Source organism: Vombatus ursinus, unplaced genomic scaffold (genome assembly GCF_900497805.2).
Source record: "Vombatus ursinus unplaced genomic scaffold, bare-nosed wombat genome assembly UNPS02014830.1, whole genome shotgun sequence".
Lineage (NCBI taxonomy): Eukaryota > Metazoa > Chordata > Mammalia > Diprotodontia > Vombatidae > Vombatus > Vombatus ursinus.
In genome coordinates this window covers 10,918,036-10,938,258 of record NW_020954608.1, presented here as the reverse complement: position 1 = coordinate 10,938,258, position 20,223 = coordinate 10,918,036, and the positions used below count along the sequence as shown (strand labels likewise).

At 39.8% G+C, this 20,223-nt stretch overlaps 1 protein-coding gene across 1 annotated transcript in view; it reads left to right on the top strand.

Moving 5' to 3' along the window:
- CDHR3 (cadherin related family member 3) overlaps window positions 1-20,223 on the top strand; it is a gene marked incomplete at its 5' end in the record, with an annotated part of 104,345 nt that overhangs the window by 17,578 nt on the left and 66,544 nt on the right. The window contains one exon of the mRNA XM_027838885.1: window positions 16-101. Coding sequence (XP_027694686.1) covers window positions 16-101 — 86 coding nt within the window. The remainder of the gene's footprint in view (window positions 1-15; window positions 102-20,223) is intronic.

Here is a 20,223-nt window from a genome sequence, read left to right as displayed (position 1 = left end):
TGAACTCCTATGTAGCTGTAGAGCTCTATATTTTGGAAGGAATAAGCCCTAGACCCATTTACCAGATGGAGGCAGTTGATCCTGAAAATGAGCCCCTCACGGTGAGTCTTATTAAAATGTATTATTATCATTATTACATTGTATTGTATTATATCATATTACAATGTAAAATATTTTTGGGTAACATATACAAATAAATACATATAAATAATATAAAATAAATTTATATAATTTATATGTTATAATAATACAAATATTAAATAAATTGTATAAAAGTGTATAAAATTCTATTAAAATATGATATTATATATTATATTACAATATAAAATGTATTATTATTACATGTTGGCCTGTTCTGGTTCTGGTATGTTATCGTGGGCCAGGGTTTCCCTCTACACATACACACACACACCCCATTGTTTCCAGCAAGCAAGTTGTAGCACAGATGTGGGCAGTTTCTGTTTACTTTGCCCTCAGGTGGATTGATCTATGACCTATCTTTTGGCTCTTTGGGGAAGAAGAATATAAAAACAATTTTTAAGCCTTCAGTGGAAAGCTCTGTAGACCCCGTGGGACCTACTTGCCTTACCTATTTTCATCTTTTACCTGAAGACATTGGAATATGTTTTTAGTATAAAAAAGACTGAATTCTGGGGCTTTGCGTGATCCATTTTACCACTTGGGGACCTGGACTGATACATGTGTGAACCTGATATCCTGTGTTTGTATAGGATGACTTTGGTCTTTGGAACTGGAGAAAATACTTTATGTTTCAAAGTTGGGAGTTTAAAAAGGAGATTAGAATCTGATCGCCTACATTTTCAATGCCAGGCTGAACAAGGATGACCCCTGGTGAGATATTGTAGCAAACAAAGTGTGTCTTGGAACCCAGTGCTCTCTTTCTGTGCCCCTCTCTTAGTTCCTAACACCATATACTTACTTATAAATTCATGGGTCCAGCTCTAACGAGGATATTAGAGGTCATGTAGGCCAAGTTCTTTGTGAGGAAAATGAGGCCTTGAGAGGTTAAATTACTTACCTAAGATCACACAGGTAGAGCGCAGCAGAACTGGATTAAAATCCATGTTTTCCTACTTTAAGTTCAGCTCTTTATTGAAAGGGTTTTCCAGCTGTGTAGGACTCAGATTTCTTTTCTCTCCATGGTTTCCTAAACTGCCTTTCTCTCTAGCTCTACCAGTTAAAACTCCTATTCCTTCAATGAATCTAATCTCAGGTCCCCATTAGCAAAACAAAAATTTGGTTCAACTAATTCCTACTAATGTGCAAGCGGAAGATACTTCCCTTAACTCTACCCGGAAGATTTACATTTTTTAAAAATGTTAAAAAAAAATTAATGTCTAATTGTTGACATTTTAAGTATTGGAATAGGAAGGGGGGAGAGATCATATTAGATAAAATCTTTTATGTTGTTGTTGTTCAGTTGTTTCCAATAGTGTCCAACTCTTCCTGACTCCTTTTGGGATTTTCTTGGCAAAGATACTGGAGTGGCTTGTCACTTCCTTTTCCAGATCATTTTACAGATGAGGAAACTGAGGCAGAGTTAAGTGACTTGCCTAGGGTCACACAGCTAGTTAAGTATCTGAGTTCAGATTTTTATAGCATGCCTTAAATCATAAAGCAACTAACTGTTCTGCCCACATGTAAGGACAGTTCTGAGATCAAGGCAATTTTTCGTTTCCTCTTCTCTTCATGAAATGGGGCCTGGACCTCTGATTTCATTGGTATAAGGAATTCCCAATGAAGACAGTCCCTCTACCAGTGCAGATCAGCACTTTGTCTGCAACGTATGGTCTTAAAGAGCTGCCTAGAACACCAAAAGATTGCACGATGTTCCCAGGGGCATGAGGCCACTGTCCACGTCAGAGGTTTCCACAACCTGTAGGCCAATTCAATATCCACTACTCCATGCTGCCTGCTCCTCACATTTATCTCTGTTAGAAATGAGGCCTTAGAGAAATCAAGCCTTCTGGTTAAAAATGAAACTAAGCTCGGCGTGAGTGAAGAACCATTTATTTTATGGTTCTTGGGAGAACCAAGCACACCTCTTGGAAGAGAGTGCACCCAATACAGAAGCGAGAGACAGCTTTATACTGTTAGAACGCCTCGACTCCTCCCTTCCAGGCCCCGATTGGTCCGTTCCTTTCCGGATTACAATCTTCCTTACCTGCCCATCCCTTGACACGTCTCCCTTCCCTCCTCATGCCTTGTCATACAACCCATGATGCGTTAATGAGGCTCTAATTTTATGCGGGATGTGTCACTTATTATGATATTAGCTAGTTAAGCATGCGCAATTCAAGAGGCCCATGCCCTTTGTCCTACTTAGGTTCGGTTGAAGCCCTCTGGACTGAAAAGCAGGAATTTTGGAGTCTATTTTCAGAGACTAGGGTCTTTCTCATTGGCTGCCCCTTCTCCTGTTTTCCTGTTGTTGCAAGATTTTGCAAGCTTGCTAGAACAATGCAACTTACTGATGTTGTCAAATGTCAAAGGTTATCTTAAATTGTGGGAGCATGATACCTTGTCCCTTACATCTTTAAAAGGTACCAAACTGGAAATCAAAAAAACCCCACATCCTTTTTAAAATTTTCATTTCAATAGATTTTTATCAATATCTTTTATTTTTCTTAGCCTACATTTCCCCCTGTATCTCTTCCCCTGTGACCTTTCCCAGAGATCCATACCTTAGAGCAAAGATTTTTTTTCTTGAAGAGAGAGAAGAGAAAAAAAAAATCTGTAAAAACCATCAACAGATCAAAGAAATCTGATGATGTATGCAATGTTCCACATCCGTAGATCCCTACCTCTAGTAAGGAGCAGAGAGGTTTCTTCTCATATATTCCCTTTAGGACCAATCTTGTTCTTTATAATTTTACAACATAAAGTTTTGATCATTTTACAGTTGTTCTTCCCATTATATCGTTGTAGTTTTTGTGTCTATTGTGTCATCATTTCTCGTAGCACAGTAATTAGTGCATTACATTCATGTACCACATTTTGTTTAGCTATTCCCCAATGAATGGGCATCTACTTTGTTTTCAGGTTTTTTTGCTACCATAGAAAGTGCTATTTTAGTACATATGGAACTTTTTTCTTGTCACTGGTCTTGAGATATACCATAAATAGACTCTCTGGGTCAAATCCAAATTGTATTCTAGAATGGTTATGTAAATTTAGAGCTTCACTGATAATGCATTAGTTTCATTTATTCTTCTCATCTTTTGTCATCTTAGCCAATTTGCTGGACATGCAGTGAAAGTTCTGGGGGTTCTTCTACTTCTGTCTTTCTAATTATTAATGACTTGGAGTGTTCTTTCATCTGATTGTTAATAGTTTATTTACCATTCTACTAGAGAATTGATTGTTCATATCCTTTGATCACACATCCAAAATTTTATCCCTTGCCAAAACCATATATGCAGATAACTAAACTTGAACCCCCCAAAGAATTGGAAAAAATACACCTCTCTCCCCTCTTTGCAGAGTTGGGGGACTATGGGTGTGAATATTCTCTCCATACTTAGTGGATGTATTAGTTGGTTTTGCTGAAGCTTTTTTCAGGTAGATAGTGCAGTGGACAGAGTGCCCACCTGGGAGTCAGGAACTCTGAATTCAAAACTGGCATCAGACACTTACTAGCTCTACAACCCTGGGGCAGGTCACATTAACCTCTCTTTGCCTCAGTTTCCTTATCTATAATATGAGGATAATAATAGCACCTACCTCTCAGGTTGTTATGAGGATCAAATAAAAAATATCTGTAAAGTGCTTAGCACAATGCTTGGCACATAGATGCTATCGTTATTATTTCCCTTTTTTATTTTTTTCTTTCTTTTTTTGATGTCTTTTTAATGCTTCATTTAGTATTTTATTTTCCCCAGTTACGTGTAAAAACAATTTTAATTCATTTTTAAAACTTTGAGTTTCAAATTCTCTCCCTTCCTCCTTCCCTACCCCACCTCATTGAGAAGGCATAGGTTATATATGTGTAGTCATGTAAAACATATCCATAATAGTCATGTGGAAGAAAACATAGACAAAAAAACTCAAGAAAAATAAAGAAAGCAAAAAAGAAAAGTATGTTTCAATCTATATTCAGACACCATCAGTTCTTTCTCTTGGGATGGATAGCATTTTTCATCCTAAGTCCTTCAAAGTTGTCTTGGATCATTGTATTGCTGAGAATAGCTAAGTCATTCACAGCTGATCATCTTACAAGATTGCTGTTACTTTGAACACAGTACATTTCACTTTGCATCAGCCCATGCAAGTTTTTCCAGTTTTTTCTGAGAGCATCCTGCTCATCATTTCTTAGAGCACAATAGTATTCCCAAATCATATACCACAACCTGTTCAGCAATTCCCCAACTGATGGGCAACCATTAATTTCTTGAAGATGGTGGTAGGGGTTTCTGCCTTTTCCCTCCTTCTACATATGTCCCTCGGGCTGCATGTTGCCTTTTTGTGACTTTCCCCTGTTTGCTTTCCAAGCAAGCTGGTATTAATTTCTGACTTTGTTTGCTGCTGTAAAATGGAGGGAGAAAGGAGGGAGAAGGAAGCACAACATGTAGTTTGCCCTCAGATCCAACACCCCCTTTGGCATAGTTCTGTGGGCTGAGTAAAGGGATCAACCCCCAAAGAAGGGGCCTTGTGTCAGGCTTCCATAGCTTCCCCCTAGCTTCTACCTGGGGGATCGAAGTTTTATGAAACTTGTAAAAGTGAAGCAATAAAACATAGGCATGGGGGTTATTTGATTATAGTTTCCTAACACTGGCAACATTTTTGTCTGGTTGTTGAGTTGGCCCTGGATGGAAATGTAAGTTGTGAAACACCTGAATTTTCCAAGATTCTATGGCTCTCTGATTTCTACAGAAAAGCAGCTTGTTTCTCTTTCAGAGGGAGCCTATACTTAAGGCTCCTAGGAAAAACAAAAGATGCTGGGCCAGTGATAAAGTAATCACAGTGTTGGGGCTGAAGGGGAACCCTAGAGAACATTTAGTCCAGTGCCTTTACTTTCCCAAGGAGAGAATTGAAAAATACCCTAAATCCTTTTCCTCTTCTGCCGGCAGTATTTCTGAACTATTCTCTGTTCTGCCGAGGTGGCTCCCCAGGGCCTTATTCAGGGAGCGGCAAAACAGAAAAAAAAAAAAAACCAAACAAAAAACCAACCACCTGAATTTGGAGTCACAGAACCTGGGTTCCAATCTTGGCTCTCTTACTTACTAATTTCCCAGTCTCTCTAGGCCTTAGTATTCTAGTGCCTTCTCTCTGTTATTTCCTATTTATCCTGTTCCATGGCTCATTTGTACACAGCCGTTTGCAGGTTGCCTCTTCCGTTTGACTGTGAGCTCCTTGAGTGCAGGGTCTATCTTTTCTCTTTTTCTGTATCCCGCTTGGCACTTGGTGTTTAATAAATGCTTCTCAACTGACTGACTAAAAGGGGGGGAGGGGGAGGGATTACACTAGGTAGCCTCCAAGGACTGATCTATAATCCTATCACCTTCTCTCTAGTGCATTTATCACTCAATGTCATGTATGACAGTTGTCTCTGTTTGTATCTTATCCTCCCATTAGACCCTAAGATGTATGGTATCAGGGACTGTGTCTTAGCCAGAAATTGTATCTTTCCAGCAAGTAGTGCAGTACTCTATTCATAAAGGCTAGACTTGTGGTTTCAAAGGTGTAGGGAACTCCTCCCAAGTGAGGAAACTCCATCTGTTAACTCACGCCAACATCCTCCACTGAAGTCTTAGAGAGCCACCTAGAGCATTGTGGAGTGAAGTGACTTGCCCAGGGTCACCCAGTCAGTGTGTGTCAGAGGTGGGACTGAACTAAGGTCTTTCTGGTTTCCAGGTCATTACATTCCTCTCTTCAATTACACTAGGCTGCCCATCCCATAGTAGGTGCTAAATAAATGTTTGTGGTTAAACGTTTATTCCCCAGGGTCCAAGATGAACAGTTTTGAAATACAAACACACATTAAGGGGTCTACCATCTCTAAAGCACTATCACTCTCTGGAGACTCCTCTTTGAAATCCCAGCAGATAGAAATAAATCATGGGCTTTGAGAAGCTCAGTATGGCTCACTTAGCCAGTTCAAAGCAAAGGGGGCTGAAGAACAAAGGGCTACTCAGAATACAGCTATGGTCAGTGGAACATTGCCTTAAGAATACACTAATACACATAGAAAATTTTGTTTTCCTACTCTGGATCCCCAAATTCCTTGAGATTATTCCCCCCCATTCTGTTCTCCACCACTCTAGCTTCTGCTGAAGAGGTGATCCTTCTCACCAAGACCAACCCCATTGACTTGTATTCTTGATCATGTGATCCAGACCACTCCCACCTCCTTCTGGAAGATTTCCTCTATAATCATTCCCCCTATCCTCCTTCCCCCCCACCCCCACCCCAATCTTCAATCTCTTCCCATCTACTGGTTCCTTTTCAGCCACCTACAAACCTTCCCAGGGCTCCCTCATTCTTAAAGGAAAAAAAAAACCCTCTCTGGACCCTTCCATTCCCTTAAGCTATTGGCCTGTATCTTTCTTTCTTTTTTCAGCCAAACTTAGAAAAAGTTGTTCGTACTCAATGCCTCCACTTCCTCTCATTTCACTCATTTCTCACAGCTTTGAAATCTGGCTTCTGACTTAATCACCTAACTGAAACTGCTCCCTCTAAAGTTATCGATGATCTCTTAATGGCCAAATCTGATGACCCTTTCTCAGTCATAATTCTACTTGAACTCTCTACTGCAACATGGTCTACTGCTCTCTCCTCCTTTCTCTTTCTCCTTCCTCTGAGAAAGAGTCTCCTCCTGGAAACTCTTTCATTTCAGAGATTTTTTTTGCTCTTTCATGGTTATCCTGCTTGTCTGATTGCTCCTTCTCAGTTTCCTTTGCTGTATCATCATTCATATCCTGACCCCCACAATTGTAGGTATTACCCTCAAGGCTGTGTCCTGAGCCCTCTTCCCTTCCCTCCCCTCCCCTCCCCTCTCCTCTCCTCACTTCTCCTCTCCTCTCTCCTCCTCCTCCTCCTCTTTCTTCTTCTTTTTCTTTTTCTTCTTCTTCTTCTTCTTCTTCTTCTTCTTCTTCATCTTCTTTCTCTCTCTATCTCTCTCTTTTCTCTCTTGGTGACCTCAGATCCTTCGATTTCAGATATAGGCATCATCTCTACACAGATGATTCCCAGATCTTCATCTCCAGCCATAATTTCTTCTCAGCTCTCTACATCACCAGTTGTCTGCTAGACCAGCTAGTGGACATTTAGTCTGCTAGACTATAGATATTGCAAGCTGAGCATTACTAAAACAACATGTTTTCTTCCCCGCTCTTCCCAACATCCCTATTTCTGTAGATAGTACCACTAGTCTTCCAGCCTTCCATGTTTAGAACCTCAGGCTCATCCCTGACCCTTCACTTTTCCCAACCCTTCATACCCCATCACTTACCAAGTCTTTGCCGTTCTGCCACCACATCATCTCTCATATCTATCTTCTTCATTATGCTCACACCATCACCACCTTGGTACAGTAGAAAGAGCACAGACTCTGGAGTCAAGAGATCTGGGTTCTAATGCCACATCTAATATTTACTACCTGTATGACCTTGGGCAAGTGACTTAACCTTGCTGTGTTTCCTCCTGTGTAAAATGAGGGAGTTAGACTAGATGGCTTTTAAAGTCCGTCTAGGTTTGGATGTATCATCCTATGACTTCTCAACTTGGACTTTTTTCAGTAGCCTCCTAATTGCTCTCCTCGTCTACAGTCTCTCCCCTCTCCAATTCATCCTCCACATGGCTGCCAAAGTGAAATTCCTAAAGTACAGATCTAAGCGTGCCACTCTCCTGTTTTATCTCTACAACATCTCCTATATAGATCCCTTTCTCTCCACTCATACAGTCCCAAACCTAGTGCAGGCCCTCATTGTCTCTTGCATGGACTATTGCCATGGTCTTCTAACTGGTCTTCTTGCCTCAAATCTCTCACTGCTCTAGTTATTTCTCCACTTGCTGCCCAGAGTGATTTTCGAAAAGCATAGGCCTGACCACTGTTGTTGTTGACCCAACATAAACTTCTTTGTTTAACATTTAAAACTCTTCATAACCTGGCCCCTCCCTTCCTTTCCAGTTTTCTTCTACCTTATTCCCCTGCCTGTGTTCTACAATCAAGCCACACTGGCCTACTTAGATTTCTTTTGCCACTCCTTTCTGTCTCTTTGCACTGACCAAATCCCCCATTCCTCAAAGGTTCTGCTCCCTCAAATCTACTTTTGATTTTGATTTTGCTGGCTTCCTTCAAGACTAAGATGGGGGAGGGGAAAAGGGGGGGTGAAGAAATTTAATAATAACTTTATTATATATTTAAAAGGAATAGCAAGTTGTATATAATAGATCGGCAGTTTCATGCACAATCATCTTTTTTATTATACTATGTTATGGAAATGTTTGTTTTATCCTATAAATTAAATTAAATTAAATTTATTCCACAAATTAAAAATAAAATAAATAAAACTAAAAAAAAGACAGCTCAAATATTGCCTTGTCCATGAGGACTTTCTCTGCCCTCTCAGCTGCTAGTGCTTTCCCCTCTCTATTTATTGCCTTTCGACTACTCTGTGCGTGTCTTTCATGTATCTAGTTATTTACATGTCTCCTGCACTACAATGTATGTTCCTTAAGGGCAGGAACTGTTTTTGCCTTTCTTTGTATCCCTGCTGCTTAGCACAGTGCCAGGTACATATTTAATGCTTAATAAAGATTTGTTGACCAGCTGACAGCTCAATAGATTCCAGTGGTTCCCTATTACTTTTTGGGTTTGTTTGCCAGTTTGGCTTGTCTGAAGTTCACCTGAAAGGGGGCAGCTAGGTGGTGCAGTGGATAGAGCACCAGGCCTGGAGTCAGGAAGACTGAGTTCAAATCCAGCCTCAGATACTTACTAGCTATGTGACCCTGAGCAAGTCACTTAACCCCAATTGCCTCCGAGGCTGGATTTGAACTCAAGTCCTCCTGATTCCAGGACCGGTGCCCTATCCTGCACCATCTAGCAGCCCCTCAACTTGTTACTTCTGTGATCAAATACAAACTCTTCTGCCTGACTTCAAAGTCCTTTACAACCTGCTTCTAACTCACCTTTCCAGATTTGTATTCATTGTTGTTGTTTAATTGTGTCCTGACTCTTTGTGACCCCATGAACTTGTCCATGGGGTTTTCTTGGCAAAGATATTGGAGTGGTTTGCTATTTCCTTCTCCAGTGTGTCCCCATTTTACAGATGAGGAACTGAGACAAGTAGGGGTTAAATGACTTGCCTAGGGTCACACAGCTAGTAAGTATCTGAGGCTGGATTTGAACTCAGTCTTCCTGACTCCAGGCCTGGTGCTCTATCCACTGCACCACCTAGCTGCCCCCTTTCAGGTATACTTCAGACAAGCCAAACTGGCTTTCTTGTTCCTTATACAATAAAACACTCCATCTCCATTATAATAGTCCCACTCAGTGCCTTTGCACTGTCCCCCATTCCCTCCTTACTGCCTCCTTTTAGAATCCCTAGTATCCTTCAAAGATCAACTCAGTTTGCACACAGCACAGTGGCTGGCACATGGTAGGCATCTAATAAATACCTGATTGAGCCTTTTCCTGAACCCCACTAGCCTCTTAGTGCCTCCCCTACAAAATCAACTTGTATCTCCTTTGAATATATGCGTGTTATCTTGTCTAGTCAGATAGAACATAAGCCCTTTAAAGGTGCCTCTTTCTTTGTTTCCCCAGCACCTAATAAAGTGCCTGGCAAATAGCAGACATTTAATTAATGTTCACTGACTGATTGATAATGTCTTCCTACCCTTTTTCATAATAAAGGGGAAGCATATGACCATCTGGTACCTACTAGTCAACCTTCATAAACCTTTGATCTTCTCATCATGATGTAGTAGATAAAAGAAAGGAATGATAATTAGAAGGTCAGGGTTATAATCTTAGTTCTACCACTAACTAGCTATGTAACCTTGGTCTATATTTATATTTCTGGGCACGAGTTTCCTCATTGATAAAATGAATATATGAACGAATGAATCAAAAAGCATTTATTAATTATTACCTTGTGTCAAACACTATGGCAGCTAGGTGACACAGTGGATAGAGCACTGGCCCTGGCATCAGGGGGATCTGAATCAAATCTGTTCTCAGATACTTACTAGCTGTGTGACCCTGGACAAGTCATTTAACCCTGATTGCCTCCCCCCCCCCAAAAAACTCCCATTAGAGATACAAATTTTAAAAAAGTCACTAAATTAACTAAAGTTAATTAAAAATTAAAGTCCCTAAATTAATTAAGCCCAGAGAGGTTAATGACTTGACGGTGGTCAAAAAGCTGGTCAATATCAGAATCAGGACTAAAACTTAAATCTTAAATCTGAATCTATGAACAGTGAAGAACATTGCCTATCATAGGAGGCTTGAGTTAAAATCCCACCTTTAGCACTATATGACCTTAGTAGGGAAATTACTTTACCTCCCTAAATCAATGTCATTATAGATCACAGATCTAGAGTTGAGAGGGTCATCAATCCAACACTCTCCTTTTACTGCTGGGGAAACCAAGGCCCAGAAAGGGCCTCTTTCCCAAGGTCACATAGGTAAGTGGCAAAGGCAGGATTTGAACCCAATTCCTCTGGCTCCAGACATGTTCTTCCTCCTCAATCGTATAATGAAGACTGATAACTCGAGGTCCTCCAAAGTCCCTTCAAGCCCTAGATTTATGATAATAAAAACAAACTTCACTAGCAGGGTGGTTTAGCATCAGAAGTCAGGAGATCTGAGTTCTAGTCTGTCACTAACTAGCCTTGTGACCTAAGCTGGACCCTAGCTTCTTCATCTGCAAAATGAAAGCAGTGAACTAGGTAGTTATATTAAGTCTTTTCCACCTTTATGACTCTAGAATATGATTGAAAATTGGTCTTGACAGTTTGATTTTCTTTTTCCTCTGAGTTTCAGGTTTATGATTTAAGTATCTTTGGCTGAAGGGAAGAAGGACCACTCATGGTTCACTGCCAGATCAAAGGAATGGGAGTGAGGGAGGGAGGAAGGCATAAAAACTAACAAACAAACAAACAAAACAGTTGGACAAGAAGGGAAGAGTGACTGCTTTTGTCCCCTTCTCTCTTTCTCCTTACCTCTCCTACCAGTCCAGCCAGTTTACAAGGCTCCTCTAACTTAATCCTTTCTCTGCAAGGGAGGACAATATCCATTTTACCATCTACAAAAGGCGTTGATTCCCTAATGGAAGGGTCCAATCATAAGTGGAAGAGAAAGCACTTTAATCGAGGAATTGCTGCAGTAAATCACTCTGTCTCCAGCTGTGAAACCGATTCATGTCTTCAAAGTCTCTGAGGAGCCTCTCCTGGCAGCCAGCACTGCTATTTCAAAGAAGGAAAGAGAAAAAAAAAAAAAAAGAAGGAAGAAGGGGAAAAAATGAGAAGGGGAATTATGGGAAAGTAATTATTTTCTTGATCTTCCCAAGAAAAAGGAGGAGAAAGTGGAGGTGGGAGGAAAGGGGAAGAAGGAAATAAATGAGCAAATAGAGTAATCAATACTCAGTTATTCAAGTGGTCCATATGCAGATTGTCCGTTTTCTGGATTACCCATATCCCCAATACATTTTTAAATAGTATTTTATTTTTCCCAATTACATGTCAAGACAATTTTTAGCATTCATTTTTACAAGATTTTGAGTTCCAGATTTTTCTCCCTCCCCTCCCCTCTTCCTAAAATGGTAGGCAATTTGACATAGGTTGTACACGTTCTATCATGTAAAACATATTTCCACATTAGTCACAGATCAAAAGAAAAAAATTATGAAAAAGAATGTAGTAACTTTAAAAAGTATGCTTCAATCTCCCTTCAGAATCCATCAGTTCTTTAACTGGAGGTGGTTAGCATTTTCCTTCATGAGTTCTTTGTACTTGTCTTGAATCATTGTGTTGCTGACAAGTTGATCATCACACAATGCTGCTGATACTGTGTACAATGTTTTTCTGATTCTGCTCATTTCACTTTGCATCAGTTTGTACAAGTCTTTCCAGGTTTTCCTGAAATCTGCCTATTCATTTCTTATTGTACAATAGTATTCCATTACATTTATATACCACAGCTTGTTCAGCCATTCCCCAATTGATAGGCAGCCCCTCAATTTCCAATATTTTACCATCATGAAAAGGGCTGCTATAAATATATTTGCATATGTAGGTCCTTTCCCCTTTGTTATGATCTCTTTGGGATATAGACCTAGTAGTGGTATTGCTGGATCAAAAGGTGTGGACAGTTTGCCCTTTGGACATAGTTCCAAATTGCTCTCCAGAATGGTTGGATCAATTCACAACTCCACCAATAGTGCATTAGTGTCTCATTTCCCCCACATCCTCTCCAACAGCTATCATTTTCCTTTTTTGTCAGATTAGTTAATCTGGTAGGTGTGAGGTGATACCTCAGGGTTGCTTTAATTAGCATTTCTCTAATCAAAAGTAATTTAGAACACTTCTTCATATGCCTATAGATAGCTTTGATTTCTTCATCTGAAAACTGCTTGTTCATATCCTTTGATCATTTACTAATGGGGAATGGCTTGTATTCTCATAAATTCAGTACTCTATATATTTGAGAAATGGGGCTTTTATCAGACACTCTTAAAGATTATTGTAAAGATTGTTCCCCAGATTTCTGCTTTCCTTCTACTCTTGGTTGCATTGATTTTGTTTGTGCAAAAGCTTTTTAATTTAATATAATCAAAATTATCTATTTTGCATTTCATAATGCTCTCTATCTCTTGTTTGGTCATGAACCTGTAACTCACTTAACTCCTCCTTTAAGATCTGGGTGCTATACCACTTGGTGCATATATGTTTAGTATTGATATTACATCATTATCTATGGTACCTTTTAGCAAGATGTAGTTTTCTTCCTTATCTCTTTTAATTAGGTCTATTCTTGCTTTTGCTTTGTCTGAGATCAAGATTGCTACCCCTGCTTTTTTTTTTTTACTTCAGCTAAAGCATAATAGATTCTGCTCCAGCCCCTTACCTTTGCTCTGTGTGTGTCTCTGCTTCAAGTGTATTTTTTGTAAAAAACATATTGTAGGATTCTGGGTTTTGATCGACTCTGCTATCCACTTCCATTTTATGGGAGAGTTCATCTCATTCACAACACAAGTTATGATTACTAACTGTGTATTTCCCTCCATTCTATTTTTGCTCATATTTGTCCTCTCTCTTTTCACTCTTTCCCTGCTCACCAGTGTTTTGCTTTTATCTATCACATCCTCTGATCTGCCCTCCCTTCTGTCAGTATCCCCCCCTTTTATTTAATCTTCTCCCCCTCCTACTTCCCCATTGGGAAATATAGATTTCTATACTCAATTGATTGTGTATATTATTCCCTGTTTGAGCCATTACTGGTGAGAGTAAGGTTCAAGAGATGCCCATTGCCCACCCCCCCATCTTTCCCTCCAATGTAATAGTTTTTTGCACCTCTTCTTGTTAAATAATTTACCCCATTCTACCTCTCCCTTCCTTCTGCACCCACTGTACTCCTCTTTATCATCCCTTAATTATCCCTCAAATTCACGTTATACTTGTACCGTCTGTCTATGTATATTCCTTCTATCTATACTATTAGTGGTGCAATTTTTAAGAATTACAGTATCTTCTTCCCATGTTGGGATGTAAACAGTTCAGCTCAATTGAATCCCTTATGTTTTATTTTCCTTTTTTACCTTTTTAAGCTTCTCTTGGGTCTTGATATTGGAGATCAAATTTTTTGTTCAATTCTGGTCTTTTCCTTTTGAAACCTTGAAATCCTTCTATTTCATTGAATGACGATTTTTTCCATTGGAGTATTATGCTTAATGTCACTGGATAGATGATTTTTGGTAGTAGTCCTAACTCCTTTGCCTTCTGGAATTTCACGCTTCATGACTTCTAATCTTTTAATATTGTAGCTGCTAAGCCCTATGTAATCCTGATTGTACTCCTTGATATTTGATTGTTTCTTTCTGGCCATTTGCAGTATTTTCCCCCTGACCTAATAGTCCTATAATTTGGCTATAATGTTCCTTGGAGTTTTTATTTTGGGATCTCTTTCCTGAAGTTATCAGTGGATTCTTTCAATGCCTACTTTGCCCTCTGGTTCCAGAATATCAGGGCAGTTTTCCTTGATACTTTCCTGAAAGATACTGTCCAAATCCTCTGTTTGATTATGGCTTTCAGGTACTCCAATAATACTGATGTTGTCTCTCCTGGATATATTTTCTAGGTCAGTTGTTTTTCTAATGAGGTATTTTCCACTTTCTTCTATTTTTTCATTCTTTTGAATTTGTTTGCTTGATTCTTGATGTCTTATAGAGTCATTAGTTTTCACTTGCCTAATTCTAACTTTTAAGGAATTGTTTTCCACAAAATAGCTTTTGTACTTCCCATTCCATTTGTCCAATTCTACTTTTTAAGCAGTTGTTTTCTTTTTCCAAGCTGTTGGATCTTTTTTTTTTCATAATTCTCTCACATCACTCTCATTTCTTTTCCCAGTTTTTCTTCTACTTTTCTTATGTGATTTTTAAGCTCCTTTTTTGAGCTCTTCCATGAGTTCTTTTTGGGCTTTAGACCACTTCTTGTTTTTCTTTAGGGTTTTGCCATTTGACATTCTTGTTCTCTTCTGAGTTTGTGTCTTGATCTTCCCTGTCACCATAATAACTTTATATGGTCAGATTCTTTTTCTGTTTTTTTTTGTTTGTTTGTTTTGTTTTGTTATATTTTTTTTGCTCATCTTTTCTGGCCTTTTTCCTTTTTTGTAAATTTGAGCTCTGCTCCCAGGATGGAAGGGGGCACTGTCTCAAGCTTCTTGTGCCAGGAGCTGGAGAGACTGGCTGTTTACCTAGTGCTGCACTGAGGTTGCCCTGAGGTCCATGGGGGACCCTTGTATCTGGTGCTGCTCGGACGGGTTGGGATGGGGGATGGTTGGCACTGCTGGAGGCCATAGGGGTCTGGCAGCTTACCTGGTGCTGAGCTGGCATCCTAGTGGTGGTGTCTGGCATGTGCTGAGGCCAGTGGAGTGTTTCTGTGTTTCTCTGGGTCTACACTGAAGCAAATGGCTGTTTGGCCACTGGCGGCTGCCTGTTTGCCCAGGGCTATGCTGAAGTGCATGGAGATCTGGCTGCTAGAGGTTGCCTGTTTGCCCAGGGCTGCACTGAAGCACATGGTGGTTTTTGGAGCTGGAGTCTTCCTAGTCTCCTGGCTATACTGAGGCATGTGTGGGGTGCTGGTGTTGACCTTTGCCTGCTCTATTACACTGGAGCTCAGGATATACTGTTGGTTTGCTGAGGTGGGGCTTGCTGTTGGTTTGCTGGGATGCTTCCTGTCCTGAAATGTGCTGCCCTTTTACCCAAGTGAGACAGACCTTTGTTTCTGATCTTCTAAATCTCTTCTAAGTTTCTAAGATTGTTTCACCCTGTCTTCTTGCTGGTTCTCCTGTTCCAGAATTTGTTTCAGGGTGCTATTTTATGGTTGTTTGGAGGTGAAGATGGGAGAGTTACAGCGATTTAGTGCAGAGTAATCTGCCATCTTAACTCCTGAAAGTCCAAGTCTCCAATATGTTTTTAATCTTCTCTCAGTCCTCCCCCCCCCCAACCCCTATCCATCATCCAGGCTGTGCTTCTCAGGGAATACAAACCAATCTTATTAACCTAAAGTAACACCCATGTAAGTGCTCTGGAACTAAACATATCCCCCCAGCCGAAAGTGCTGTGACTTCTGATTAGCCACATTTTGGTTTATCTTTACCACTACTCTCGAATAACCGGCCAGCTGGCTGCCATGTTTTATGTGGGGTTGAATATAGAGGGTTTTCCAGAAACTAAAAAAAACCACTCCTCCTAGGCACTCTTCTTCACCTAAAGTCACTGGCACCAGGAGATTGATTAGTGGTACCTCAATGGAATAACTAATCAACGGTAGTCAGGCAAGGACAATTGAGAAAATTCTGGCTGTTCCACTTAATATACTAACTCAAAAAAATTTTTTTAATGAAGATGTCATTGTTGATTTAGACAATAGCACATAAATTTGTTGACTGCTTTCTACTTATGATTTTAAGAAAGTATTGAAAAAAATAATTTCTAAGTACAAATGATATATCTTGTTACTACCTTAAACGGTTTTAAAATCTATCTCAAAAAAGAAAGAATTCCAGCGAGGAGTTTCTCTAGATGATAACCACTAATTCCTAAGTACAAAAGGCATACCTTGTTTTTACTGGCTTAAACTGTTGTCAAGTCTATCTCTAAAAAGAAAGGATCCCAGCTTGAGTTTCTCCAGATGATTCTCCAGGCTCTGTCTATTTTAATTTATAGCCAGCTACAAGTTACAGTAGTGGTGTTAAATACTTCAGTAGTACTTTTCTGTTATTTTGAGCATGAAATGCCTTTAATAAACTCTTAAATTACATCATCTTAAACCATTTTTCCCAGTGCATAGTTCCAAGCCTCACTAGTAGCTCCCAAGGAAGTTGCTGTGGTAAGACAAAAAAGACCAATATATTTAGAATCACAGGACCAGCATTTGAACTCTGATTCTGATCTACCAGTTTTGTAACTTTATCAAAAGGGGAAGTAAGTGTCTTCTAGCCTAACCTCTTCTTGAGGAAGCTGTTACTGATTTTTTTGATCACCATTTCCTTCTCTAGATCATTTATAAAATAGAAGTTTGGACTGAGGTCTCTTCCACCTCTAAATCTATGATCCTATGATCTCATGTTCATTATTTATCTCTTTAATAATACATTCTAGTTGGGGTTTTGTTGTTTTTTTTCTGTTTGCCAGGAATTAAAATTAAGCTCACCGGCCCATAGTTTGCAGACAACATTCTCTTCCCTTTTTTGAAAATCAGGACAAGTTGTTATCGGGGCATCTGTTTACCTTGACCTATGCCCTGCTACTCTGACCTTCCCATGGCCTCCTGGGAGATGGTGTCCATTGAATCCTTCTCAGCTGTCACTTCAAGACCCCATCCTGTCTCCTCTTGTATTTCTTGAATTAAAATGCTTGTGACAAATGAGACTAATTGCTAAAGCTAGCAAGGTTCTTTCTTTAAAAAAAAAAGTCTTTTTCTATTCTGAATTTAATAAACACCAAACAAAATGAGCCCTACCATAATACAAAGCAGGACAGACAAAGAGGGCTGCACATGAAATCATGGATCTCCACTATGTACAGCTGGCTTTTCTCTACAGGGACAACATTTTCAATGTCTAACTTTCAAGGATTTCCTACTTGTTGGTATTTTCTTCTGGCCTTCCCACTGATCTAGTCTGTGTAATTTAAAAAAAATATTTCATTTTTCTTTCTTCCCTCTTTCCCTTTTTTCTTTGCTTCTTTTTTCTTTCTCTCTTTCTTCTTTCCTTCATTCCCTCCTCCCTCCCTCCCCCATTTCTTCTCTTCATTCTTCCCTCCTCTATTCCTTCTTCTATTTCCTCCCTCCCTCTATTCCTCCCTCTCTCCCTACCTCCATTCTTCTCTTCCTCCCTCACTTCGCTCCTCCCTCCCTTCCCTTGCTTCTCTTCCTTCCTTCAATTTTCCCTCTCTCCTTCCAGCAATCCTATTGCTATCTCCTCTCTCCCTCCCACCTTCTCCTCCTATATCCCCAAGGTTATTTCTAAATATTATACAGGCCCATCCTGGAACCTGAGCAAACCATTGCCCTAGCCAATGGTGGGGAACCTGTGGCCTTGAGGCCACATGTGGCTTTCTAGGTCCTTGGGTGTGGCCTTTTGACTGAGTCCAAGTTTTGCAAAACAAATCCTTTTCCCCACTCCTGCTAGCCTCTTGCCCAAGGTAGCTAGATAGAGCAGTGGATAGAGTAATGGGCCTGGAGTCAGAAAGACCTGAGTCCAAATATAGCCTCTGTCTTTGTGACCCTGGGCAAGACACTTAACCTCTCTTTGTCTCAGTTTCCTTATCTGTAAATTGGGGATAATTATAGTATCTACCTCTGGGTTGTAGCAAGGCTCAAATGAAAGATTCATAAAGCACCTGGCACGTAGTAGACACTTAATAAATGTTTGTTTCCTTCCACTCTCTGCCCCTCTTCCCCCTTTTGTTTATGATGCTTAAAACAGTTACTGTATAGTATGTACAAGTCCTTTGAAAATCTGAGCTGCTGCTGATCTATCAACGAAAGCATATTGGTCTTTTTAGACACCTTGTTTTCTTCTATATCAGTCATTTGTAAGGAAGCCATCAGAATTTTCTTCTCCAGAGCCTACTCTTTCTTCTTCTTGAGTTGACTTTCTTGTAGCATCTCAGGCCATGTGATCCTACTAATATTTTCACAGAAATCTTTGAAATTTCCTCTCTCCAAATCTATGGAATGTGGAAAAAAATATGTGCAGAATTCCTATCTTATCTCTTACGAACTCTAAGGTGGAATTCTGCCCTGCCCACAAGATTCTCCTTTGGTTTCATTTATGGGGACTACGCAGGAAAGGTGGCTGTTGCAACATTTCCAAACTGTAACAACTCTATCTTGGAGAAGAAAAAAAAAAAAAGCTAAAGCAGTGTTCTGATTAAAGTGAAAAATAAAAAGCAAGGGATTGGGGCATCCTATTTTAAAATGGAAATGTGCAATTGGAATATTAAGAAGGATCTGTTTGTTGTTTTGGGCACAAACTTCAAGATAGAGAGAGCCTGGTTCCTCTGGGGATCCTGACATTTCAGGAAACTGGGGCACGACTTTATCTCAACTCCCCTCTGAGACCAACTGTCCAGTGAAGGGTGATCAGGGCAGGAAATGCTGACTCTTCGTCTCCCAAACTCAAGCCTTTGAGTGGCTAAGCAAACCACAGCTATAATAAAGGACTGCAAATGTAGAACATTGGGTGGCTGGTAAAGCAATATTCCCAGCAGGGAAACTGGAGAGGCCGTTTGACAAGAATTTGTTAACAGAATTGATCTGATCGCTCAGCGACTTTCTCAGCAACTGCAGTTAATGTATCAGGCAAAGAGGGGGGTTGGGATTGCTTTCCATTCTATTTGATTTCTGTTTTCGAAGAATGAATATCAGGGGAGCTGCTTTGGTTAAACAAATCTTTCAAAATGGAGAATGCCAGAATGTTCAGAAAGCTGTACGGATTTACTGGCAAATGTCCATGCTGCACAATATTTTTTGTCTGACTACTTGTCTTTTTTTTTTCTCAGTACAAAGGGGCCCGTTTCCATTGAAATGGCAAATAGATTCAAGGATGAAAGAAATAAACCTGACCCTAAACTAAATTGATATATGGGGAAAATAAACAACAAAAAAATAACAAAAAGATCTTTAATTAACATTTTTTACTTAGGGCAAGCTTCATGATATAAGCCAGGACAAGCAACATGACGTGCATCCTCCATGTAAACTTTTTAAGACAAAATCAGATGTGAGTGTGGAGAAAGGGTCAGGGAAAAGAGGTGGTAGAAACCCCAGGATATACCGACGCTGGTTAGAAAAAATTCACCACGGATGTGGCAGCCAAGGGGTGGAAGCATCTGGTAGCTTCATATTTTAAATAATTATTCTTGCTAACTTCATGCTAAACTCAGCTATTTCCACCTGCTGAAGCAGTATAAGTGCTGTCAGAAACCTCTAAATTTTGGTGCCCTGGGGCAAATCCCCAGTTAGCCCAGCCTAGTTATAGCTCTGTACCCTTAGCTCTCTTCCTCTAGGCCATTACTGTACACTCTTGCTAAATTTATTGTCAAGGGGAATTCATTAATGTCGGTGAGATTGAAGAAAATTTCATAGGCTAGTAAAACATCACTAGGAATGAATATACATATATATGTATACATATACACACATATACATATATATGCACATGCATATATAGACATATATTCATACATATATTGTATGTACAGGCACACATAAAATTTATCTGCAAATAATTTGGTTTTTTCCCTTTTTCCCCAAAAAGAAACTTTGAGGTCTTAGCTATTCCAACATAGGGATATGCGTGCGTGTGTGTGTGTGTGTGTGTGTGTGTGTGTAGAAGGGAACAAGAAGGAAAACATTTTCCTTAACTTTGTGTATAGCCTGTATTCTATTCTGTCTACATAGTGTTTCTGGGTGCCCTGATCAGTTCCCATATGTTTAACTATCATTTCTATGAAGATGACTCCTAGATCTACA